Here is a 26,893-nt window from a genome sequence, read left to right on the forward strand (position 1 = left end):
TCTCTCTTTTTCTCCTCCCCCTTACTCATTTGTTTTGTTTCCTGAATTCCGCATATGAGTGAAATGATATGGTATTTGTCTTTCTCTGACCGACTTATTAACCCTAGCTTCCTCCATGTCATTGCAAATGGCAAGATATCATTCTTGTCTTTGACTGAATAATATTCCATTATATATACCACAGCTTCTTTATCCATTGATCAATCGATGGACACTTGGACTGTTTCCCTATCTTGGCTATTGTAAATAAGGCTGCTATAAACATGAGGGTGCATGTATCCCTTTGAATTAGTGTAAATACCCAGCAGTGTGATTGCTGGATGGTAGGGCACTTTTATTTTTAATTTTTTAAGGATCCTCCATACTGTTTTCCACAGTGGTTCCACTAGTTTGCGTTCCCACCAACAGTGTACCAGTGCTCTTTTCCTCTACGTTCTCTCCAACACCTGTTGTTTCTTGGGTTGTTGATTTTAGCCATTCTGAAAGATGTGAGGTGATATCTTACCATGGTTTTGATTTGTATTTCCCTGACGGTAAGTGATGATGGACATCTTTTCATGTGTCTGTTAGTCATCTGGATGTCTTCTTTGGGAAAATGTCTATTCAGGTCCTCTGCCCATTTTTAGATTGGATTATTTGTCTTTTGGAGTTTGAGTTTTCTAAGCTCTTTATATCTTTTGGGTGCTAACAATTTATCAGATATATCATTTGAAAATATCTTTTCCCATTCTGTAGGTTGCCTTTTAGTTTTGTTGATTATTTCTTTTGCTATACAACTTTTTATTTTGATGCATCTTAAATGTCTCTTAAGGCCCTTGATTAAGACTCTTATAGTTCTTTCTCAAACATCCTGATGGTCCAATATATTATTAGCATTAAATCACACACCCCATGCCATCCCCATTTTGCTACAGGACTTGAGCATAAGTGAGATAATATCTAACTGGCTTCATTTCTCATACACCAGACTTTGAAATAAAGTTCATGAAAGTCCGCTTTCCATGATGTTACCATACTTGTCAGGCCTTTTCTGGGGAGGATTTGAATATAGCCTTGCCATTGTTTCTATTTCGATAGAAATTTTTTTTTTAAAAAAGGGTAGTTCATGGAAACTCTGGTAGACATCCCATGCAGAAATTATATAACTGGGGCACCTGGGTGGCTCAGCGGGTTAAAGCCTCTGCCTCTGGCTCAGGTCATGATCCCAGAGTTCTGGGATTGAGCTCCGCATTGGGCTCTCTGCTCGCTGGGGAGCCTGCTTCCTTCTCACTCTCTGCCTACTTGTGATCTCTCTCTCTGTCAAATAAATAAATAAAATATTTAAAAATAAATAAGTAAATAAATAAGGAAATGTTTGAAAAAAAAAGAAATTATATAACCTTTGTAAAGATCCAATTGGTGAACAGCAGGGTGCATTTTATAATGGATATTGAAATTAGCAAATAAAAACACCCAAACATTGGTTTTTCAAGAACTATCCCTCTCACTGACATAAATAACATTACTTTCATTATGATAGTCCAAATTTCCATGCTTGCCTCGGGCTTTACCATCATTCTGTTTTTAATTGTTTTAAAATAAATCTCCTGTGTTTCTTTTAAATGGAGTCACTCAATTGATAGGACCACCCTAGCATTGTTCCCAAATCAACATATTGAAGTAATTATTTGGGGATTATTTTAGGAATTTAAGGGAGAGGACTATTTAATGCAAATTTATACTTAAATCACAACATTTGTTACAAATATCGTTGTACCTAGTGAGCACCGGATGAAGAACTTAAAACTGACTTCTTTTCCCCTCATAGAGTTGTTTGAAAAGTGAACATTCTGGTAAGGCAGTTATTGGGGGGGGGGGGTCCATGTAACAGACATAACTGAGCTAGAATATGATATGAATATTTGAATCCAGAGTCCTCAGAATGTAGTAGTAGATCATTTCCCCTTTTTATACATCTTCACCGAATGGGTTTTAGATATATAACTAATGGTTGGAACATCTTCCCCACTTTATCATAAACTTGATGTCCTTTTTCTTTCCCCTTGTTTTAGTTATATTCCTGTGACTTCTCTTTTGTCTCTTTCTGGTTATCTATGACATCAGAGAGATGCTACTCTCCAGAAAATGTGGTGGGTTAGAGCTGTTTAACTCAATGCATGATTCTTCCTGAGGAGATCGTGGGGTAATCCCTACCTCTTGTATAGTGGTAATAATTCTATCTTTGGAAAACATTCAAAGAATATGGCCAATATTATTGCTCTGATTCTAATACTCTTACTATATATTTATTATTTATGAATCAGCAGTTTCTGTTAACTGCCTCCTCTGTATTTTATTCCAGAATAATCTTTGTGGAGTTGGTGGTTGTTAAAATAAACATGAGGAGTCAATGATGTAGTTATTCGTATCCATTGCTTCCCCCTCACTTGACGTTTTCCAGGATGGCCAAAGCTGCAGGGTGTTGCACAAAACCAGAGTGTTGCTGGTTTTGTGCTCCAGAGTGGGGTGTTTTCCTGGGACAGTTCTGCTGAATTTGGAAAAGCTCATGTAACATTCTCGGGCAACACCAGGAGTTCTGAAAGCACCATTTAAGTCCCTAAACATGAATACCTTGACGTGTAGTTTGTTGTGACAGGGGGTCCAATCCTCTGTGTGTGTGTATGTGTGTGTGTGTATGTGTGTGTGTGTGTGTGTGTGTATTTCAAAACCATGGGGCAGAGAAGGATGTGAATATACACCAGCAACAGGAAAGGGATCATTTACAAATATTGTAAAATAATCTCCATTCAGGAGTCAAAGGATTTTGAGTTTAAATCCTTCTTTGTTGTTGTTTCATTCTTTAGTTTAAAAAAATGTAACCTTCCAGACCCTGCCCTGCACATCTTCACATGAACTAGTTGTCCCGCATGAGCTAGATGTATTTTCCCTTGGGCAAGTATGCCTCCCGAGTCCCCAATAAAGTCACTGTTGAAATTTTGTCAGACTTTGAGGTGGTTACTTAACCTGACTCAGCTTTATTTTCTTAGTTTATAAATAAAGATAATAACTATAATGGTTAGGATAATGTTAGTTATTATAACAGTTAATTCCCAAATTATGAGTGGCTTACCATGATAGAAGCCGATTTCTCGTCATAGTCTGATGTGGGTGTACCTCACCAAGGGCCTTTTCTCACAGTTTCAGTCAAGGACCCAGAGTCCTTCCCTCTGTAACTATTCCCTTCTCTAGGTCCTCGGAACCCCATTCATTAAGCTCACAAGAAAGAGAGACATGGTGGCAGAAGTACACAGCTTCTTACCCACTTGGCTGAGTCCTGCCTGCCCTTGCCCACTTTGGTCCTTTTCACTTCTCAGTCTTGCAGGCTGTGCTACTCAAAAACACACCACTGTGTTACTTCCCTCATGATTTTATTTTCTTCTTTCCATTATTCTCTCTTTCAACACATATGCCTTGACTAAAGTACTTTTCAAACACTCAGTTTCTTCTTTATTTCCATGATTTAGACTTATCAAAATTCATAGACATTTTAATAAAAGTGTAGAGCGTAGTTCTTCCTACTGATGTCCATATCCTGCTGAATAGCAATAGCAGTTTTAGAATTGTTTGTATTTTAATTTACGACAAATATTTGAGTTTAGAATGAAATCTCTCTAAGAATGGAGTCAAAGAGTAATTTTACTTTTGAATTAATATAATTTAAGTAGATAATTTATTCAGATATTAGAAGAAAATTTAAAAGTTACAGAAGAGCATACAGTAAAATATTTGTTTTTCACTCTATTCCCTAGTTGGCTAGTTCCCCTCCTGGCAAAAAACAAATGTTCTATTAAACAAACGGTTTCTCTATTTCCTTACAATGATGTGTGTGTGTGTATGTGTGGAATATTTTCATTTTTTTAAAGAAATTCTAGTATTCTGTACACACTATTCTACTGTTGGGTTCTTTTTTCACACCTTATAATAGTGTTTTTTCTCAGGGCTTACAACTTGCCCATTCCTTTAAACACTCATGATATTCCTTATTTGAGTGTTTCATAATTTATTTAACCAGTTCCCTACTGAATATTATATAGATGTTTTCAATCTTCAGCTATCACAGATCGTGCTACAATGAGTAACCTCACACTTACATAAATAATTCTGCAGATAGGCAACTTTCGGATCTTTGCTAATCTGATGGGTTAAAAAAAGGGGGGGATACCTTGGTTATGAAAGAGGTTGAGTTGAGTATTCCTAGAAGAATTTAGAGAGCTTCGCTGCCTATTCATTTGCTTTGTCCTTATGGGATATTTTTAAATATTTTCTTATTGATTCGTAAGTGCTCATTATGTAACAGGAAGCTGGCTGTGTGTCTCTGATCTGCATTGCAAGGACTCCCAACCACGAGCTTTGGTTTGTCTGTTTACCGTTATGAGTTTTCTGTTGGTTTGCTTATTTGTTTAGGTCTGTGTCTTACAGAATTTTTGATATGAGTATAATCATATGTCTCATATATTTTATATCATAGTTTTTAGTTTGACTTGTAATATTTTAAAAGACTTTTTTATCCCCAGACTGTGAAAGAATTCTGTCATGTTCTAATTACTTTGTGGTTCTACCTTTTATGTTTAAATTGTTGATCCATCTGGACCTTGTTGTTAGATGCATGGTATAGATCCAATTTTATTTGCTTATTTCCAGATGGCCACCCAGTTGTCCCAACACCTTTTCTTGAAAACCTATCTTTTCCCTACTAGTAAAAGAAAAGCAAGCTTCATTTCACACTACATCTCTCCATACACATAGACTTTTTCAGTAGACTTATTTCATTTCCTTAACAGCGCTATCTGTTTCTCCTTCTACCATTACATTTCAGTTTTTTTGTTTTTATTTTTTAAAACATTTATTTATTTATTTAAAGTGGGCTCTACTCCCAGTGTGGGGCTTGAACTCATGACCCTGAGATCAAAATTTGAATGCCCTATCAACTGAGCCAGCCGGGTGCCTCTCCTTTTTTTTTTTTTTTTAATTTTTGTTTTGTTTTTAGAGTTTATATTATGTCAGCCAAGTAAGGCAGAACCCTTTATGCAAAAGCCCTGATAGACAGAGATCTTTATAGTTTAAAATTGACTGTATAGTGACTGCTTTCCTTTTGTATAAGCCACAGAATTCTTGTATTTCATGACAGTGTACAATTAATCCCTACGTAACACTTTCCCTTCACCTTGGGACAGTAGGTCTTAATGTTGGCCTGAGATTATTTCAGGAGCCTCAAAATAGGCAAATACCCTGAGACTGATATGGAGTGACACCCGGACATTAAAAACAAAAACACAAACCCCAGGTTATGGGAGTAGCGAGTGTTAAAAAGTATAGGTATAGTCTATTTTATAAAATGGTTCCACTGATAGAAGGATATACTCTATTTTTGTGGATCTTCTAGAATGAACTATATGTTCATTCTTTCTACCAATTCTTTGTTCTAGTTTTTCACCATTTTCATTAGAAGTCTTCACAAGACTATTGTTGTAATTAACCAATAAGATATTTCAAAGCTTTTTCACATGACAGATGTTTACTGAGTACCTATTTTGAATCAGGGCTGTGCTAATGGCATGTGATGGGGAATAAAACTATTGCTTTGAAAAACAAAGCGTTGTTTAAATAAAATCATCATTAAACTAGGGAATTACTAAATTATAAGACAATTACTTATAACATAGGTTATATTATATGTAGTGATATAGAGTACATCCTTTTCTGAATAGTTTGGGAAACCTATAATATATTAATTTTGTCCTTCAGCTCTAGGGTTTACTATGGCTTGGTATTACAGTTTATTTAATCGAGTACCTTATCCAGGTTTAAAAATATTCTCAAATTTGTTTTTTTGTTGTTGTTGTTTTCTTTTGTTTGTTAAGATTTTGTTTTTAAGTAATCTCTACACCCAGTGTGGAGCTCAAACTCACAATCTTGAGATCAAGAGTCACATGCTCTACGGACTGAGGAAGTCAGGTGTCTCTCAGATTTGCTTTCTAATAGGTACTTCTTAGAATAATCCCACAGATAGATTTCAGCGTGCTAGTTTCCCATACATATAAGTAAAATTGAAATCATAGACATGTGACTAGAGGTTAACAAATATGAATCATTGCTTTTATCTAATAACATCGGGTATTGCAATACTAAGTTAAACAAATTGTTGTTAAGGCAATACTGTTACAGTGGCAGTATCTGGTAATCACAATATAGAGGTATTCTTTAGTGCAAATTAGTGTACTAGATGTTGATTTTTCATTATCTGAAGTACATTTTTCTCTAAAATACGACAATTCTAAAGGAAGGGAAAAGTCCTTAGTGACATAGAAGGTTGACATGCTGGTTATTTATTTCTATTTAAAAATACATTTAAGGGAGCCTGGGTGGCTCAGTGTGTTAAAGCCTCTGCCTTTGGCTCTGGTGATGATCTCAGAGTTCTGGGATCGAGCCCCACCTTGGGCTCTCTGCTCAGCGGGGAGCTTGCTTCCCACCGCCCCACCACCACCTGCCTTTCTGCCTACTTGTCATCTCTGTCTGTCAAATGAATAAATAAAATCTTTAAAAATAAATAAATAAATGTACATTTAGATCTTCTTGTAAAATAATGTAGGAGCCCAGAAACTTGGTAAAACAGGTAATCCAGAAAACATTTCCCATTAACTTTCTACTTCTAGGCTGCATCAGTGAAGTTCATTTAAACTTTTCTTAATAATTTCCCCTAGTTGTTAACTTTTTGCTTTTGAGTGAAAAATGAGTGCCCTGACATCAGGGAGCAAATTCTTTTTTAAAAAGAAAGCATGTGTATAATATTCTAGGGGATCTGACTGATTTGTGAAGGTAAAGATCAATGGGCTTCTGTGTCTCCTTGGTAGGGCAAAAGCAGGTATAGCAACCTGTGGTAGAAGAATGATTCAGGAAGCGCTGAGAACATTTTTTCTTCTGTTTCCGTATGGCAAATACTGCCATGTCACCTCATAGCCTTGTAAGATGAGGTAGGATGCCCTAGTTTTTGTTTGCAAAACAAGTTTAAGTCATTTTGAAATCTTAATGCACTGTGCCACTTGACCAACCAGGACCTTCCACCCTTTTTCACACGACCAGGCAATACACTGACTCCAGCATGGATGACCACCTTATACTGTATTATTTCAAGGATATTTTAGATGTAGGATGGATGTTTGGGGTTAGGGTTATTGTTTGTATGAGAGTATGTTAAGTGCAAGTCTTTAGGGTCTATAATCTAAGTAGTCCTTATCTCCCTTTCCAAAATGAAATAGAAACCCCTAAGAAGTATTCATTTTTTTCAATGCTAACATCAGCAGTAGGTGACACACTGCGTAACTCTCTCAAAAAGTTAACAGAAGTAAAATTACAGAATATGATATGAGCATCAAACAGACTCCCCACTGAGCATGGACACCCCCCCAACATTGTGGGGTTTGATCTCATAACCCACAAGATCATGACCTGAGTGGAAACTAAAGAGTCTGATGCTTAACTTACTGGGTGCAGGCTCCCCTTCAAATGCTTTTTATGATCCTAAAATTTCTATTTTTCTTAAACTTGTTCATTCTAAGGTACCTGCTGTACAGAATTTAAATACAGATTTGTCCTCCTTGCTGGATATCATGTGTATTTTAATTCACGATTCATTTACTCATTCATTCTTGGGTCCTTACACACAAAGCTTTTGTGGCGTGATACACATATTTTAACTACGTATCAGAGTGCCTTCACTTGCCATTTCTTTTAATGTAACATAGCTATACATCCAGTAACAATGTTACATTGCAAACCAGAGAAAGCAGTAAACAGAACTAAGGAAAAGAAGGATCTGGCTGTCAGTGTAAATGTAAATAGCAGCTGCTCCATTCAAACTGCTTTAAAAACTACACACGGTGAGAGCTTTGCATATAATGGACCAGAGTCAGGTTTTAACATCAAATTTAAGGGACATGCGGCCACCCTCCCATTTGCACTGTTTCATTTCTCTCACTACTGCAAAAGCAGTAGAGGACAAATTGTGTGTGTGTGTGTGTGTGTGTGTGTGTGTGTGTGTGTGTGTGTGTGTCTGTGAAAATGCTTTCCAAATATCTGTGACAGTATTGCAATATGCAGATATATCAATATCCATAACTCAACACAATGTACAAAGATGACACTGCGAATGGGTTATTGTGTTAGTGGCAAGATACTTGTAAATCCCAAGATCACACGAGCTTATCCTCTGTCATGTGTTAGGGTCACTGCTTTAGACTATATGCCTCAAATTTGAAATGTCTTGAATTATCTCCCTTCTGTCATTTTTCTAGCAAAAGTGACCGTCCTATATGGCATTGCAATGTCTTTTTTTTTTTTTTTTAAGATTTTGTTTATTGGTTTACCAGAGAGAAAGCGAGCATAAGCAGGGGGAATGGCAGGCAAGGCGAGAAGCAGGCTCCCCACTGAGCAGGGAGCCTGATACAGAACTTGGTCCCAGAACCCTGGAATCATGACCTGAGCCAAAGGCCGACACTTAACCGACTGAGCCACCCAAGCATCCCACAATGCCTTTATTTATTTTTTTCCAAAAAAAAACTTTGTGCCATTTTTCTGTCAAATATGCATAAATTTTCTTTCTCAATTGGTTAGGGGGATAAACTGCTAGTAATAAGCCCTTTAAAAATATTTCTTGTACATTGCAGCTTTATCTAAAACCGTGACCCTTCAATAACCAGCGCTATCCAGACTCCTCAACATAGGGACCCTCTGCATGTAGTTATGCCCTCTTCCTGTTTAGAGTGGATGACTAAGAAGGATATTTCCTACCATGTGAATATTGAATCTTAACTAAAAACTGGCCACTGCTTTGAAATTGGGGGGGGGGTGGAAATCATGATCCCTATCACAAAGCATTATCTGACCTAATTCCCCCATGTTGACCACCTTTTCCCCCTTTGAACATCAATAAAACGTTTTCTCTCTAACACTCACATGATGCTTGTAGTACAATAGCTTGTGTTATAAATAATAACAACATGATGTCAGTAAACATGAACAGATGATAGTGCTCATAAAGGTTGCTGCGTGAATTAGAAAGTGCTACTAAGGTGTTTTTGCTACTGTTATGGGAGTGGTTGTCATTGTCCTTTTATATCCCTCGTTACTCCTACATATGCACTGCACCTTGAGCAAAGTAGGAGCTCAGTATATGTGCAGTGAAAGCTTGTTTTTGTTTTTGTTTTGTTTTTTTGAGTTTTCGTGCTCAAGTGAAATTTGGCTTGAGCTTTAAAACTACTATTGTTTTCAAGGTTGAACTTTATCCCCAAATCTTACTTGGCAGATAAGCCATTTTTACCTCATTTCTTACCAATTTATTCAGGTTTAAGATTTTTGTGGAAGACTAAAAGTTACTTATGATTTTACTATACTTAAAAAGCACTATGTTTTTATTAGTGTGCATAAGAAGCATTGCACACTGTGCTAAAAGGTACTGAAGACTGCCATGAAGCCTGATATGCTGGTACTATGATCACAGAATATTGCATCCTTGCAAATAGAGTGGTGTGAAATCGATAAAATTCATTGTTCTCCCTTTTCCAATGTGTTCCAGGTTCTTTGGAAAGTTACTTGGACCCTTTGTCAATATTTTGATAGATCTCCTAGGAAAGATATCTGAATGTTTCAAATACACTAAGGTTAGGTTTTAGGTTGATCAACAACAGAATGGCAAACCCATTGAGTTTTTCCCTCTGGCATTAACCTGTAGGATCTGAGAAGCTAAACTGGTCTCTAGGAAAATCAAAACTCCTAGATTGTTTTTCTTGTTTTCCCCGCAGTTTTTCACACGCCCCTGCCTGGTAAGTAGCTTCTCTGTTCCTCAGTTTCTCCTCCTCCTAATCTACCCCCACCCCAAAAGTCTTCTCCTTAGTATTATTTAGAACAAATAGGGAAAAAATGATCTATCTGACCACAAAGAAGGAGGAGGCTTGAGGAAAATATAAAGTGTTACTCTTACTGAGTTTAGACATTTGTGGAAAACTGACTTTTATTGTCTGCCAACAGGGGAAGCTTTACACTTGGCTCGGGATTTTGGCTACACTTGTGAAACAGAGTTTCCAGCCAAAGCTGTAGGAGAACATCTTGCCAGACAACATATGGAACAGAAAGAACAGACAGCACGAAAAAAGATGATCCTAGCGACCAAGTAAGCAGAATGGGAAGCTCTGTATGCCTTCTCTCAGTTTTTCCATTTTCTTTGAGTGAGAGAAAGAGTCTAGAAAGTACCAGCTCTCTAAAGCAGGGGGTCTCACGTTTCAGCAGATATATTACACAAGGACACACCTTTAGCCCCGGCCTTGTGCCATAGCAAGATTTACAAACTGCCTTTGTTTAGTGATGATGAGTTTTTAGAAAACCTCTTCAGAATATGCAGGCATTCTTAGGAGAAAAGTATTAGGAAATGTAGATTCCAGGCAAATATGTCATTAACTTCTATGTGATTTGGTCTAAACCACTCACTGCACCTTGGTACATGAGGATGAAGATCTCTAAACACTGTGAATGTCTGGAGAATATGAAAAAAGAGGACCCAGGTATGTGAGAGGTAACACAGAGTCCTCTAGGACCAAGGGATCACCATCACTGCCCCCATCTTTTCTAGTGTATAATGAAGCAAACAATCCCTATCCTGCCCCACCTGAAGTGTTGATACTGTCAAAAAGAAAAGATGGCATGTATGAGAAAGCTTCTGAAAATTGTAAAAAGTCCAACAAAAATGTGAATTAAAATAATGACAGAGATGATGTAAGAAAGGGGAAGCTTGCATAAGATGAGTTCACACTCCCTCAAACTTGACAGTTCTTTGATAAGGAATGGAAGAACTACCATAGAATCTGTGAAAAGCCAACAAAATAGTCAAACTGTGCTGCAAGTCATGTTCAAACTTTTAGAGAAAAATCTTTCAGACAGTAGCTAATTCTTACTCTCTTCTCTTTATTAAAATAAGTTATGCTACATAATAGACTTAATAATCTTGCTAATTTCCTAACTGTATATTCAAATTTTAGAACTAATAGTCTCAAGTGGGTTAAACTATCATCTCTAAATTAGTTTCTTATTTGGGGAAAACTTTCAAAGAGAGAGTGTAAGGTAGATCGCATTAAAGACGTTGGTTCTTAGAAACTGATGGAAAAAGACTTCACAACAGGTTAGCTAAAATCTAAATGGCCTCAAAATGCATAAAATCAAAACTAAATATTTCTTCTACCAACTTCTAATGTCACATAGGTCTTTTTGTGTGTTTTTACAAGTTTAAGGGCTTAAATGGGATACCTACCATCCAACAGTCTTGCTCACGATATTGAGTCCCTTATTTGGGATTGGTGCTGCTTGTGGCTGCACTGTTTGGGTTTGGGATATACCTTTGTATTACTCTTCTGAGAATAACTTAGATGGTTCGTCTTGCCCCAGAGAGAAGGAAAACAAAAGGTGGAGGCAAAAGGAGAAAAAAAAGTAAAACAAGAAAACAAAAGGGAAAGGAACAGCTGAGAAAGAAAATGAAGACCAAGAGTTAGAAAAGAAATTTATAAGGCAGGTATAAAATGTGGATTTAAGATTTTGGAATAGATCTTATTGTGTGCAAGCTCCTGAAAACTTGCTATTAGAAAGAGCTGAACCTGGATTTTTTGTGTGGCTTATCTCCTGGGGGATCTTTTCTTCGGTTTTGCTTCTGCTCTTACCCCTTACACGGAAGGACCTAGAGGGGTCTTTATCAGTAATATTTCAGTTTCTCCAGGAGGAGCAGAAAGTACACATAGTCAGTACGAATTCTCAATATCATAAAGACATGTTCAGATCAAGAGAATAATACACTGCTAGAAGTTAGCTACTGTCCTGCAGGTGTTTCCAAAGCTTGGTCTCTTTCTAGCCAGCAGGATTACACAGATTTTTCCAATATGTATACCCATAAGACACTTATGAATGACTCGGTTATCCCCAGATATGCGTTATCCAAGAGAAGTCACCTTTATATTTTCTACCTCAAAATTAGTTTGTTATAGTCTCATCAGGCTTATTCTAAGACTTTCTCTCCCTACTCTAGAGCAGTCCTTCCTTTTGTGCCCCTTACCCCATAAGGGTTCCATAGCTGCTCACCTCTACCGCCCACAGCAATGCCACCATTAACATTCAAGTATCCATTTTCTTGAGAGTTCCCGTAACTCTGTTTAAATGTCTGTACATTCAAACCAATGCAGAGATTTTGTTTTCATGGAAGTCCAATGTTAGAACTTGAGGAGATTAAGAGAAGTATTTTCATATTTGCCCAAGTTGTGCTGAGACATTTATTTTACAGTAGTGGAGTCAACTTGGGAGTAGTATTTTCCTTTTGCCTAGGTTCTCAAAAATGTCTATTTTTAGATGATATTTTGAACTTTGGTTTCATAAAATATTGTGAGAACAGAAAACATGTACTTTTCTTCAATCTTTCTGCCCATAGCTGGACATTTGTAAACCATTAAATAATCAAGAATTGGGCTCACTGATTTCAGTAACCTTAAGTTTTATATGAGTAAATAGGTCATAAACATTTAGAAATTAGGAGAGAGCCTGTATAATTTTTCTTTGTCTTTTTGGTTGTGTATATCTGCCCCATCTTCTTATTGGACAATGTGAAACAAGAATGAGAGACTGTGTAGTCATTACAAATATATACAAGACAAGGAGTTATCAACCTAAGTGGATAAGTTAAGGGATGTGTAGGAATAACAAGCTTTTCCTACAATATATGAATGGATCCAATATGTGTTCTGAGCAGTTTCTAATTTTCTAATAGTGAAGTTTTGGATATTTTCAATTAAAATCTTCAACATTGAAATTAAATAGCCTACATGGATACCCATGCATTCTAGTTAGCTCGTCTTTGTTCACAAGACTGTGACAATGGCATCAAAAATACATATGAATTTCAAAATCTTTGGATAAGAGATCCAATAACTGATCTGCATTGTTGGATTGGCTTACATGTTTCTCTTTTACTTCTATGAATAATGGATTCAGTTGTATGTAATTGTGTTGCCAACTGTATAATTAAATGAAAGGCCTATTGACGAAGGGTAGAGCCTCCTAATTCCCCTTAATTTCTTGTGTTTTGTTGATTAACCAAATATCTTGGTGTAATTAGACAATTATATAGGAAAGACAGACACTGAAATAGACCATTTTTGAATTCTAAAAATGTACTGGACAAAACATTTGATTCATAGAAAACACATTAAACTTCTTCATTGAATTTAGAACTAAATATGCTTAACATTTGATCTGCATTAAGGTAAAGCAGAATCATTAACACGTTTTAATTGTTACCATAACAATAATTGTCAAAAAGGGAAACACAAAACTTGAAATTCAGACATCGGCTTAAAAATTATGTCCTTATGGACAGTGACGTAAGTGATAAAGTTAGAATTTATGATTCACCGAAGATCATCTTGTGTTACATAATTCATAATGTGTCATTTTGTTTTGAGAAACGAGTATTTCTTATTGTAGTTTTATAAATAAAATTTAAAATAAGGACGAAACTAGTCATAAAAGTAATAACTCCGTAACTGTCATAATGAGATGATGATCATAATTGCCCAAGGGGAGTCTACAAAATTGTCATCTGTTTTTAAGTCAAGAAGCTGTCCTAAATCAGTGAGTTAAGAGCAGCAGAATCAAATACCAGAGGTCGAGAATTCTGGAACTGCTCCTGGTACAGCTTCCTTTATAGTGTAGCTGAATTGCTTAGCATAAGTTCAATTTTTCCACACTTGGCCTTTTTCTCGTTTCTTCAGCAACTTTAAGTTTATTATAACTTGCTGTATTATTTATACAGTATAAGGAAGTTGATTTACCAGCTTATAAGCTAATTTATTCAATCATCCAAATAATTCCAATATCATACCACAAGAACTAAAGCAATGTTTTGACATTCAAATTTTTAAATATATTTTAATCTGATATAAAATTAAAAGACTCATCTTAAACAACTCCAATATTTTTTATAATAATGGTTCCTACTGATGACCTACCAAATAGTAATTCATATTGCCAGTCTGAAAAATGATAGCATGAATCTGGATTTTTTAAATTTTATTTAGAAATTGCCTAAAAAATAAAGATAACAGTATATCTAACTCTATTCAGTAACACAAAGTAACAGATAATGATGCCCTACCAAATTACATCATTTGAGGCTACCGACTGGCATCAAAAACTTAGTTTAAATTGTAGTAAATCTGAAAGTCAATCAACTAAGTCTAACTCAGAACAGAAAAAGTAATAAATTCAGATCAAATATTCTTAATGAACATATACACATGCAGTTGTTAAAAGCATGCATTAAGATGCTATATCTCAGAGACTAAAATATTAGCTGGAGGATATGGAGGATCCTGTTTGATTTAGAGCAGATCAGGGCTCTTTCTGGTTTTTTGTTTTTCCTCTCCTTATGATCCGCTTTTACTTTCAATTAGGTTCACAATGGAAAGGGCAATTTCCGTGAACTCACACTATCTGAAAATCACACTTAAGGGTACCTTTTGCAAGAAACAGTATTACATGGGATATAACAATCATTTTTGTGAACCTAGTGGGCTGAATTGTAGTAAATGACTTTGTACTTTAAATAGTAAAATATGAATTCAGTTCACAGCAGTCTAAATTCTAATGAAATGCTGGGAAACAGAATTTTCCAAAGTTTGCTTGAATCATGGCCTTGAAAGGAAACTGTAACTTGATTTAAACTTTTTACAAATGTGATATCCCCTCCAAAACTCATATTTTAATTTCTTAAAAAAACAATGGTTCAGTGCGATTCTTTTATATAGATATTTTTATGCTGAGGTTGATCTTTGAATATTCACCTTTAAAATGAACACAGTTTTGTCAGTGTCATGGGCTGTTGATCACTTCCAAAATTTTTACAGTTTTCCTCTAGTTTGGGAGCAAAGTCACCATTGTGAACCTCATCTGTTTGTTGTAGATGGAACTTTGGAGGTTGCTTTATGAACATTAACCTAGTCCTCTTTTAATTAATTAATTAGCTAATTAATTAATTATAATTTTTTAATCTCATCCTCCTTTAAGTGAGAAAACAGACTTTTGGTAAATATCGTGGGATGAAATTAAAGCCCCATATTAAGAGTTCAACTTCAATGATGAATCTTTTATTTTAGACAAATTTGTAAAGAATTCCAAGATCTCTTGAGCCAAGACAGATCACCACTGGGATCCTCCAGACCCACTCCAATTCTAGACCTTGACATCCAGAGACACCTAACACATTTCAGGTAAGACTAGTTTTCCAATCTCCGCAGACTCTCTTTTAAATTCTTAAGTCATCTTTATGAACCCAGATACTTTCGTATTCCTATCACAGTTCTATTTAAAGACAGCACTTATATATTCATATAGTGACTGACTGGATCTTTTGAAATTGTAAGCATATAAGATCAAATTATAAAAATAACTAACGCATGAAACATTTTAGATCAGAAAATTTAGCGTCTTTTTGCAATTTTGAGGAAATTGTGACTTTGCAAGTGAACAATATTATTTCAAGTAAAGACACTTTTGTTTTTGTGTTTTTTTTTTTAAGATTTTATTTATTTATGTGACAGACAGAGATTACAAGTAGGCAGAGAGGCAGGCAGAGAGAGAGGAAGGGAAGCAGGCTCCCTGCCGAGCAGAGAGCCTGACGCAGGGCTCAATCCCAGGACCCTGAGATCATGACCTGAGCCGAAGGCAGAGGCTTTAACCCACTGACCCACCCAGGCGCCCCAAGTAAAAACACTTTTGAATCAGGATTCTGAAACCATTTAAATAACTTCTTTATCTTGGTGAGGTACATTGTTGAATGGACAGGTGATATGACACAAACTAATGGGACATCATACACTGATTTTACAAGTGTATATTAATAATTTCTGCCCAATTAGAAGCTGCAAATGACTCAAATTAGACCACACACGTATATTTTAAAGCTCCTGGAATGTGTTATTCAAAGCACATTTAATATTTTATTTTCTGATTTGCTTTGGAGAAGAATAGAATTTTTTTTCTGGTTAATTTATACCCTACATGCAATATGGAAAGGAAGAAGATAATTACTCAGATAACTTCCAGTTTCAAAGCCCTAAAATTCTAAGCCTTACACGATATTTCTCATCAATGTAAAAAAATATTTTATCCTCTTTTAACTATCACTATTTGGTTTAAAAAACAATGTTAAGCAGGGGGTCCTGGGTGGTTCAGTTGGCTCACCATGTTGATCTCAGCTCAGGTCTTGAGTTCAAGTCCCACGTTGGGCTCTGCACTGGCTTGGAGCCTACTTAAAACAAAACAAAGCAAGCAAACAAATAAAAACAATGTTAAATAAAGACAATTGTACATTAAATTTTAAAATGTTTTCAGTACCTCTCACTAATGATAATGCTATCAGGGAGGACACTGCATTATATAAAATAGTAGATATTTTGATGAGTTGGAATTTTATCTGCAACACCAGAAACTTTTAAATAGAGTATTTTATCTGGCATCATGCCACAAGTCTCCTTAAGATATGGTAGATACATCTTTGAAGACTATATTTTGGGTTTACTTTCTAAAAATGCACCAGATAGACCAAAAATCTATCTCACAGGAACTTTTCTCCCAGCACTCAATTGGGTTAGTGAAAGTGAGTATAATAACATTGGTAGAAATTGCAATGCCCAGAAGTTAAGGGGAAGAGGCTTCAAAGTCCATAGAACCATCTTCAAATCCAGACCCTCATTCTGGTGAGCTGGGTAGTTTTGGGGTGGCATGCATTCTTTCCAACCCTCAATCTCCCTAGCTTTAAATCAAACAAGAACCCTTCCATTATATGACAGTAGTAAGCTAACATGACAGAATGCATATAGGGGAGCCGGCCTGGCTTGTAATTCTGGATCTTGAGGCTGTGAGTTCAAGTCCCACCTGGGGCATAGAGCTTACTTTAAATAAATTAATATGTGAAAAATAAAGTGAGATAATGAATATAAAGTAAGCATTTAGTGAATGACGGGTTGTTTACTTTGCTGCCAGTCAAGGTTTAGAAGGTATGGTTTGCTCCACTGTCCTATCTGTACAAATATTTTTCATATTTTTTATCCACACTAAAGATATTTGTAATTTTTACAGAAGTACAGTTCTGAACTTAATTTTTATGCAAAATCAAGTCTTGATTTAAGGAAGTTTGTGAAGTGACAAATACCCTCTATAGAAGAATTTACTGTTAAAACACAAGGAATTCAGATTTTATATCATAGCTACGAGGTTATTTCTAGTTACAGGTACCACAACCTTTGTCAGACAGTGAGCTGTCCTTTTTCAGACTCAAAACAAAATATAGCATCAATGTGTAAATTGAATACTAGCGACAGTGTAAAATAAATAGGCAAGCCATGTATTTGCTCAGCATAGGCACAATCTGCTAATTTATTGATACTGTAGTTAGTTGCCAAATCAATGTCATAGAACTCCTTAAAGAGAAAACTTTGACTTCTAAACTTGAGCTGAGTGTTTCCTTCCTAGGCTTTATTTGCTTGTATTTACCTCCCCCCTATGCAGAATATGGTAATAAGCTAGTCTGGTGCTGTCCAGAAAAAAGCTACATATACTGAAAATTGCTCCCCCCTCCTCCCATCCTCAGTTAAAAAAGAGATTATATTTTGGGTTAAAACTCTTAAGGTTACGTATGGCTGCAGATTCTTAGTCACAGCAACTCGAATTATACAGCCATATGTTAAAAGAATTTAACACTACATGGTCTATCTACTTATAAAAGTATCATCAATAAAGTTTTGGTATTATTATTTATATATTAATATATATGGGCACAAATATAATATATTATTATTATGAATATTGTTATATATTAAGTATTTTGTTATTTTAAGTATTATTTAAGTATTATAAATATTGTTATATATTAAGTATACTTAAGTATATATTAAGTATCAGAAAGTTATGATTTCCTATTTATTATCCCTTTTTAAGATTCTCCAGATTTTTTATTTGCTTTGCTTTCACTACATTCCAGATTATTTATTTTGATGAGATGTTCCGATTTCATAATGGAAGGTCGTAGGAGGATAGAAATCACTTAACTAAAATTCACTTTATAGCAAACTTCCTAAATTATATCTTTTTTAATTGTGATAATAAGCACTTACATAAAATTTACCATCTTAACCACTTTTGAATGAACAATTTAGCAGTGTTAAGTACAGGCACATTGTTGTGCCAACAACTCTCCAGGACTTTTTCATTTGGCAACTCTGAAACTCTATAACCATTAAACAACTCCGCATTTCCTCTCCCCCTAGCCCATGGCAGCTCTCATTCTACTTTCTGTCTCTGCGATTTTAATTTTAACTCTGTGTCTCTAGATGACTCATGTAAGTAGAATCCTACAGTATGTCTTTTTGTGCCTAGTTTATTTCACTTAGTATAATGTTCTCAAGGTTCATCCATATTGTAGCGTGTGTCAGAATTTCCTTCCTTTTTAAAACTGAGTAATAGTCATTGTCTGTATATGCTACATTTGCTTATCTACTGGTTCCTTAATGGGTACTTGCTTCTACCTCTTGGCTGTTGTGAACAGTACTGCTATCAAAATGGATATGCAAATGCCTCTTTGAGATCTTGCTTCAATTCTTTTGGATATATACCCAGAAAAGAATTCGTATATTCTATAGTAATTCTTTTTAATTTTTTCAGAAATTATCATAGACCTATAATACATGAAAGAGATTTTATAATAGAAGATTAAGCAGAGTACAGTAACTACCTGGGGTAGTTAGATAATGCATTCATCTTTCTATCCACAGTACTTGACACATGGTATGTACCCACTTAAATATGTTAGTTGTTTTTCTTAGCGTCTGCACCATTTTACATTCCCACCAACAGGACACAAGGGTTCTAATTCCCCCACATCCATACCAACACTTACTATTTACTCTTTCTATTTTTTTTAGAAGATTTTATTTATTTATTTGACAAATACAGATCACAAGTAAGCAGAGAGGCAGGCAGAGAGAGAAAGAGGAGGAAGCAGGCTCCCTGCTGAGCAGAGAGCCCGATGTGGGGCTCGATCCCAGGACTCTGGAATCATGACTTGAGCCGGAGGCAGAGGCTTTAACCCACTGAGCCACTGAGGTGCCACTCTATTTTTATTTTTAATAGCAGCTATCCTAATGTGTATGAAGTGATATCTCATTGTGGTTTTGATTTGTATGTCCCTAGGGATGAATGATGTGAGGCATCTTTACATAAGCCTTTGACTGTTTCTATGCCATTTTTTGAAGAAAGGAGTATTCACGTCCTTTACCCATTTTTAATCTGGTTATTCCCTTTTTGCTATTGAATTGTAAGCTCTTTATATAGTCTGGATATTAGCCTCTTTTAGATATAGGATTTGAAAATATTTTCTTTCATTCTGTCGGTTGCCTTTTTATTCTGTTGATTATGTCCTTCGATGTACCAAAATTTTTATGTTGTTCATCTTGCCTTTTTTTTTTATTTAACTTTTGTTGCCTGTGTCATATCCATGAAATCCTTGGCAAATTCAAAGTCATGAAGCTTTCCCCCATTTTCTTCCTAAGAGTTTTATAGTTGTAGGTCTTATGTTTAGGTCTTTGATGGATTTTGAGTTAATTTTTATATATAAGATAAGGTAGATGTCCACTTTCATTTTTCTACATGTCTTAAACTATATGTCCTTTTAAACAAAAGATACATGGTTAACATTTCCAGTTAAAACCCAAATCAAAGTCTCCTGATGTATATCAAGTTTAAATGTATGTCTTTTTTTTTTTTACTCTGCATATTTATCTAAAAAATCCTCAAAAGAATAGCTTAATAGGGCAATAAAGGTCAGTTTGTAGCCTGACCTTGAAAAAGACTTCATTCACACTTTTTAAGTGTAGCCCTTAAACCTGGTTTCACAGCAAAATCTCTCTTGGAGCTTCTTAAAAAAAAAAAAAAAAAAAACTCAAAGACAGGAGTACAATTTAAAAGTTCTAATTTAACAGGTCAAGTCTAGCAATTGGACTTGAGCATCTGGGTTGTTTGCCGAATTCTGAAGTTGGTTCTAATAGTTAGACAGCTTTAGGAACTGCAGCCCTAGGATGTTTCTAGACTATTAGCTTTGTTTTTTTTTACTTTGGAAGAAAAACAGTTCTAATTCATTTTTAAAGTGACACTGAGAATTATATAAAGTTCTGTCTTGTATACCAATGTATTGAAAGGATTCTACATTTATTATTCTGCTAATAATCTGGGTAAAAACATGTCAGCATGGAATGTGTCTCTTTCACAATTTCCTACTGACAGCGGTAACTTTAATTTTGATAGAAGGATAAGGTCAAGAGAAAAATGAGTTAGAGAAGAAGCATAACACATTCGATTTTGAGAATAGCCCATTGGTGGAATCTGATTTTTCTACTGTGTTTGCTGAGTTCTGGCTGGGAAAGAAGTAAGGAGAGAGTGTAATCAGATAAGCATAGAGAATGCTCTGATTAGTAACATTGACTTTTGCTATTATTTTATTTGGTCAAAAATACTTCCTAATGTGGACCACTTGAATTACACCTTACAGGGTGGTTGATTTGGTACCTCAAGGGCTGTGGCTTCCTTTCAGTCCATTGAATATGTCCAGATAAAGCTAGGGAATGATCTGACCTCATAAAGCACAGATAACTACTTCCAGTCTTCTGTGGTAGTTGACATACCTGTGTGCTCTGGGAAACTGTACAGCAGTGACCTTTCTCACAACCTATAGCCTGGAAACCTGCTTGTTTCCATCAAAATGACAGCAGTCAGGCTCATTCATTATTTATAATGTACCGAGTACCACCCAAAGTGTAGAGCACACCGCAGACACTCTAACACTCCTGGAAAGGGGAAGAGAATTGATTGAAATCTGCACAAGACCCCACAGATACAATTCCCAGGAACAACAGTGGCAATTAGACAAAGGTGGTATGGGGCCTCATGGACAGAACAGATTCAGCTCAGACAGAAGCCCAGGGCCCTCATTTTCTGCAATGTTAAGAACTTCCCTGTTTGCAATCTCAAGGAGGTCTTAGCAACTTTTCCCTTCTTTATCTCTTACGTTCTCATAATCACCTTGAATCTGAAGTCAAGCAAAAACATGTCTGACAATATAAGGAAGGGGAGGGAGTCAGACTATCTTTAATGCTCTGTTCAGAAAAAAACAGCCAATCAGAAAAAGGAGGAAGCTTTCTTTCTCAGCACCCACCTTGGGAGCCTGAAATGTTATTGTTTCTTGTATTTTACAGTGGTAATGGCCAGTGGTGCAAAGATTGGGACTCAAGGATTGTCCCATTCTTAGGAACTTGCAATGTGGAGGAAAATTACTTTCAAAAACTTATAATATATGAGAGATTTTGTAAGAAAGGATTAAGCACAATACAGGTAATTACCTGCAGTAATTAGGAAATACTTTCCTCTATCTATCCATAGTACTTAGCGTGTAGTATATACCCGATAAATATGTTCATTGATGTGGATTATGATAATATCTTTATTAGGTCCTGGATGTATTCTCCACTGGGTTATTCCCAGGGCCGTGATGTTTTAAATGAAGCATGGGTTAGGGAAGTGAAATAATCAATAGGCTCAATTCTTCCCTTTTAGTCAAAAAGTGAATTGACATCACACCTTCTTAGAAATAAACCCTCCTACTCTTCCCATAATTCCTGAAAGCAAGAAATAGATAGGTACTTCCCAGAGATCTGTATATTTGCTGGTGACAACATCTTCTTCATTGATTCTCAATGTTAGGAGGTCCCTTACAATTTCTACTCTCCTTCAACATTTGGATCTTCTCTCCAGGGTACTTGTTAGGTTGTCACCCATTCCAGATTTAAAAACTTTCAATGATAGGCTGTTCTTTCATTGCTTACATGTCCTTTCTACCTCTGACAATCTATCTGAAATGCCTTTCTTCCACTGAGGCAACATCTGTCTCCTTAATGTCCCACTCCTTGGGGGCCTTCCATAGTCATTTTAATTCCATTTCCCTCTCAATTTCTGAGACAGCTCTGGTGTCTGAGTTTTCTCTTGCTGGGCCGTTCATCCCCCTTTTCTTTTCTTTTCTATTTTTTTTTAATTTTTTATTTTTTATAAACATATATTTTTATCCCCAGGGGTACACGTCTGTGAATCACCAGGTTTACACACTTCTCAGCACTCACCAAAGCACATACCCTCCCCAATGTCCATAACCCCACCTCTCCTTCTCCCAACCCCCCTCCCCCCAGCAACCCTCAGTTTGTTTTGTGAGATTAAGAGTCACTTATGGTTTGTCTCCCTCCCAATCCCATCTTGTTTCATTGATTCTTCTCCTACCCACTTAAGCCCCCATGTTGCATCACCACTTCCTCATATCAGGGAGATCATATGATAGTTGTCTTTCTCTGCTTGACTTATTTCGCTAAGCATGATACGCTCTAGTTCCATCCATGTTGTCGCAAATGGCAAGATTTCATTTATTTTGATTTTTTTTAATTTTATTTACTTATTTGAGAGAGAGAATGAGAGAGAGAGAGAGAGCACGAGAGGGGGAGGGTCAGAGGGAGAAGCAGACTCCCTGCTGAGCAGGTAGCCCAATGCGTAACTCCATCCAGGGACTCCAGGATCACAACCTGAGCCGAAGGCAGTCACCCAACCAACTGAGCCACCCAGATGCGCCATCCCTGTTTTCTTTTTGTTCCACATATGACATGAATTCCAGTCAGCTACTCTCTTCTAAAAGCTATACTTTCGGCAGCTGACACAGGAAAGTGCACATGTCTCTACTTGAACGCGACGTGTTTGGTTGCCTCTAAGGAGCCTAAAGTGTATATAGATTTTTTTTTCTCCTTTTAGTTGAATGAGAAAGTGGTAGGGAAGGTAATCAGCAATGGGTGATTCTATTAATCCTATGAAATCACTCAGCGTCAGAAGAGAAATGAAGAAATTTCCATTTAATCTCTAATCTCAAAAGAAAACAACATGAATTGAATCATACAATGAGGCTTCTTAGCATGTAAGAAATAAAATTAGTAAGCCTCCTTCTGGATGTTCTGCGCATTCAAGAGGACTTCCAGGACCATTTTGTTTAAGAATATTCAAAATAACAGGACTGAACTATGAAGGAAAAAAAGTCCAGTATTTCCACTTAACCTTTTCTATGTAAGATTGAAATTCAACTTTAAAACTCAAACTTCAAAAACTGTGTGGCATTCCCAGGTGCAAAGAAAAACATACCTGTAAATGTTCAGGTCTTATTCACTAGTTAAATATGGATAATTTCTATTTACATAAGAGTAAAAATAGTCTCCCTTGAAGTAAAATTTTCACTAGTAAAAATGTCGGCTAAAAATAAAACAGGCAACAGTTTCCACAACCTTAGCAGACAGGTGGAACTATGATGAACTTCTTGTATGAATCTACATTAAGTTACTTACGTTTATTTAACATTAAGCAGGAAATTGAATAAATCAGTTGCCAATATTTATTGTATTTCACAAGTTGCATGGCACCAAACCAAAGCCTGCTGGAGATCTATGTATAAAGCATCCCTCGAAGATCACTTGATGACATGTTAAATGATTTTTAGGTATAGCACATGGGAGACTGGTAATTCAAACGACAGAAATGAGAAGCAACTGTTTCTAACAAGTTCCAAACATGGCACATAGAAACAACATGTGTGAATAATTGGGGAATGCATAGTTGGTGAAGATATTTGGGAATTTAAATAATTTCTGTCTTTGTTGAACTGTGGATTGGAGGACAGTCTGGAGAGAGAGAGCACAGGACTGCAGGAAGCACTCAGGATGGGTTTCAGGAACCTACCTCGGTGTCCTCTTGTTACCAGTTGATAGTGTGGATTTAGAGGAGAACTTTTACCAGTCTGGCCTCTGTACATTCATCCACATATTGATACAGTTAAGCTGGATGATCTCTAAGGCTTCTTCTAGACCAATGATATTTTACCCCATTCTCCATTCACCTTTCTGCGTTAGTTAAATCATTATTTATGCTGTGTTTCTGTATGATCTCATCTTTTCCTCTTTATGTTTTAAAAATTTGTTCATTTTAAAAAGTCAATAATTGGGGCACTTAAGTGGCTCAGTCAGTTAAGAACCTGCCTGCAGCTCGGGTCAGGACCCCAGGGTCCTGGGATCAAGCCCCACATTGGGCTCCCGGCTCAGCTGGGAGCCTGCTTCTCTCTCAGACCCTCTGCCTTGTTTGTGGTCATGCATGCTCTCTCTCTCTCTTTCTGTATGAAATAAATAAATAAAATCTAAACCAAAGAGAGAGAGAGAGAGAAGTAAAAAAGTCAATAACTGAATAGAATTCATCTAAAAAAGCACAAGAGCCCTAAACTCAGCCTTTCCATTCCCTTATTCTATATAGAAAATATGAATTGTCTGATAGGGAGAAATGTAAGGAGATAGTCCATTTATTCCTAATCTGTATTCTTATATGCAAAAGTAGGGTGCAAGTGTTAAAAATGTCTTTACCTTCAGAAAGTTGACTTGAATGTGATTGACTTTGGTGTTTCAAATGCGTGTGCATTGATTATATCCGTAGCCTCCTTTGCTAATGAGCTGGACTGAAGTAAAATGGAATCACAAGGACTCAATCCCCTTTGGGACCTGAGTAAGTAGCTGAGAAGAGCAGGAGGAACATGACCTTAGGGCAGTAGATGGGCAGCACATATCCCAATCTGGCAGAGATTAAGGCAATCATAAATAAACTTCTCCAAAGAGAGGTTTTGAATTTTGTAGAACTCTAGCCCCATGAGGTACTCCTTGAAAGTGTCTCATGGTCAACTGTTATATGGCTCAGGAAACCCTGCCTATTATAATCTGCTTGACATATGCCAGTTACAAATTAGCATTTCAAAAACTCCCAGTACCCTTTTTGAATAGAAGAAATACTCAGCTCCATGTTTCCAAAACGTGATCACAGGAACTCTTTTTATCTCAGAGTCACTATTAACAGCCCATGGAACTAAGGTTCTACAGACGTTCTAGGGGAAAATGCTGAAGTTCTTCATTCTGTTTTTCCTGGGAAGGATAGCAGCCTATCCTTCCTAAGAAGGGTTTACTTCTTGGGAAGGATAGCAGCCTATCCTTCCTAAGAAGGGTTTACTTCTTGGCCCTATGGGAACATACCCAGCTTCCTGGCTGCATTTAAATTGAATAGGTATTATTTTAACAATGCTGATGTTTTGGACCTATGCCAAGTAAATTAAATCAGGATCTCTGGAAGGGAACCTACACATTGATATATTTTTTTAATAAGCTCTCCGGGTGACTTTTCTATGTATCTGTGGTTCAGAAGCACTAGCTGAAGGAAGCACAGAAAGTTTGTGAGTGCTGTCAAGGTCTTGCTAGTGAGTAGATTTCAATAATTTCTCACCACCAGAGAACTGTATACCTTCATTATGCACTTTAATTAAACCCCACTGGAACCATTTAATGGAGTTTAATTAAACTCCACTGGGGCCATGGGACAATATAATCTATGTAGAAAATCAGCACAATCAGACAGTCCCTCTCTTCCTCTGTGTCCATGGCCAAGACATAGGCTACAAAGGGTAGATATTATCAACTTTTAAGAGGATAAGCCCCAGCTACTTTCCTCTACTCTCTGTTCACGACTTATATTCAGGATTTGCGCTGCTTCCAAGAGATGAAGTGCCTTACCCTCCTAGCTCTGAAAAGAAGTAAGGTTCTGCAGAGAAGCCCCGTAATCCTTTGCTGGTATTCTCCAGGGGTGTTCCCCAGCCTGCTGCACTCACCACTGTTCTCATGAGTGGAAGAAGGCATTTTTCTGACTGCCCCCTAAAACCATAGTGGGGAGTACAGACTGAGCCTCAGGCTACATTTGGACCTAAACTTGTAGTAGCTGAATAATCCAGGAGGGAAAGAGACAGAGGCTTATCTTCCCTTTAAAACTTGCTGCCTGCCTGCCTCCCGGGCGGCCAAAACAGAGCTGAGGTTGGTGACAGTTGCATCTGTATGTAATTCGGGGAATCAAAGATACATGATAGCAAATACCCATTGGAATGATGCAACATAACAAAGTAATGAGAATAATAACGCAACTTTTTCAACTTTTATACGCACTGAAAGAAGAAGAGATGGTTGCTTGTCAGACATTTTCCAGGTAGAAAGTTGAAATTTGACAAAATAAAGTCAGCTTTTACTCAGATACCTAAATGATGACAATGGGCTATTTTCTACTCATGTTCCGTCTCCTAGTTTGTAGTATAAAAAATATCTAAATACATTCAGCTTTTTGTATCTCAAAAGAAAGCTAGAAAAATCCATCCACTGTTGTCATAGACACATGAAAATGCTAACGAGACTGGCATTTCCTTTTCGGTATGTTTTATTTATTTATTTGCTATTCTTTACTTTTTTTTCTTTTTTTAATTATTAAGTAGACTCCACCCCTGATGTGGGGCTTGAACTGACAACCCCAAGATCAAGAGTCACATGGTCTACTGACTGAGCCAGCCAGGTGCCCCACCTTTTCAATACATTTTAAACTAGTGTTTCCTTATTAGTATTTAGAAAGGATGTGCTGGACCCTAGGCCGAACTCTTTAGGTAGAAAGAATTCAGGGGGAGTTTCCATAGGCATTTGCTCTAGGCTATGTTTTAGAAAATAGCTTTAGTGTTTTAATTTAAATCAGTTTAGACAGATCAATTAAAGCATTTCTGAAGGACAGCTAGAGCAATATGGAAACAGTTTTGTAACATTTCTCTAGCATACAACAAAGCTACTGAAGTATAAACCAT

General features: G+C 36.5%; 1 protein-coding gene across 2 annotated transcripts in view; it reads left to right on the forward strand.

The window, feature by feature from the left end:
- Positions 1-26,893, forward strand: part of TFAP2D (transcription factor AP-2 delta) — a gene marked incomplete at its 5' end in the record, with an annotated part of 56,170 nt that overhangs the window by 18,792 nt on the left and 10,485 nt on the right. For both annotated transcript variants that reach the window (XM_082730742.1, XM_082730741.1), the window contains 2 exons: positions 10,063-10,204; positions 15,219-15,332. In XM_082730742.1, coding sequence (XP_082586868.1) covers positions 10,063-10,204; positions 15,219-15,332 — 256 coding nt within the window. The remainder of the gene's footprint in view (positions 1-10,062; positions 10,205-15,218; positions 15,333-26,893) is intronic.

The sequence above is a fragment of the Mustela nivalis genome (genome assembly GCF_964662115.1).
Source record: "Mustela nivalis genome assembly, chromosome: 5".
In the NCBI taxonomy this organism is placed as follows: Eukaryota; Metazoa; Chordata; class Mammalia; order Carnivora; family Mustelidae; genus Mustela; species Mustela nivalis.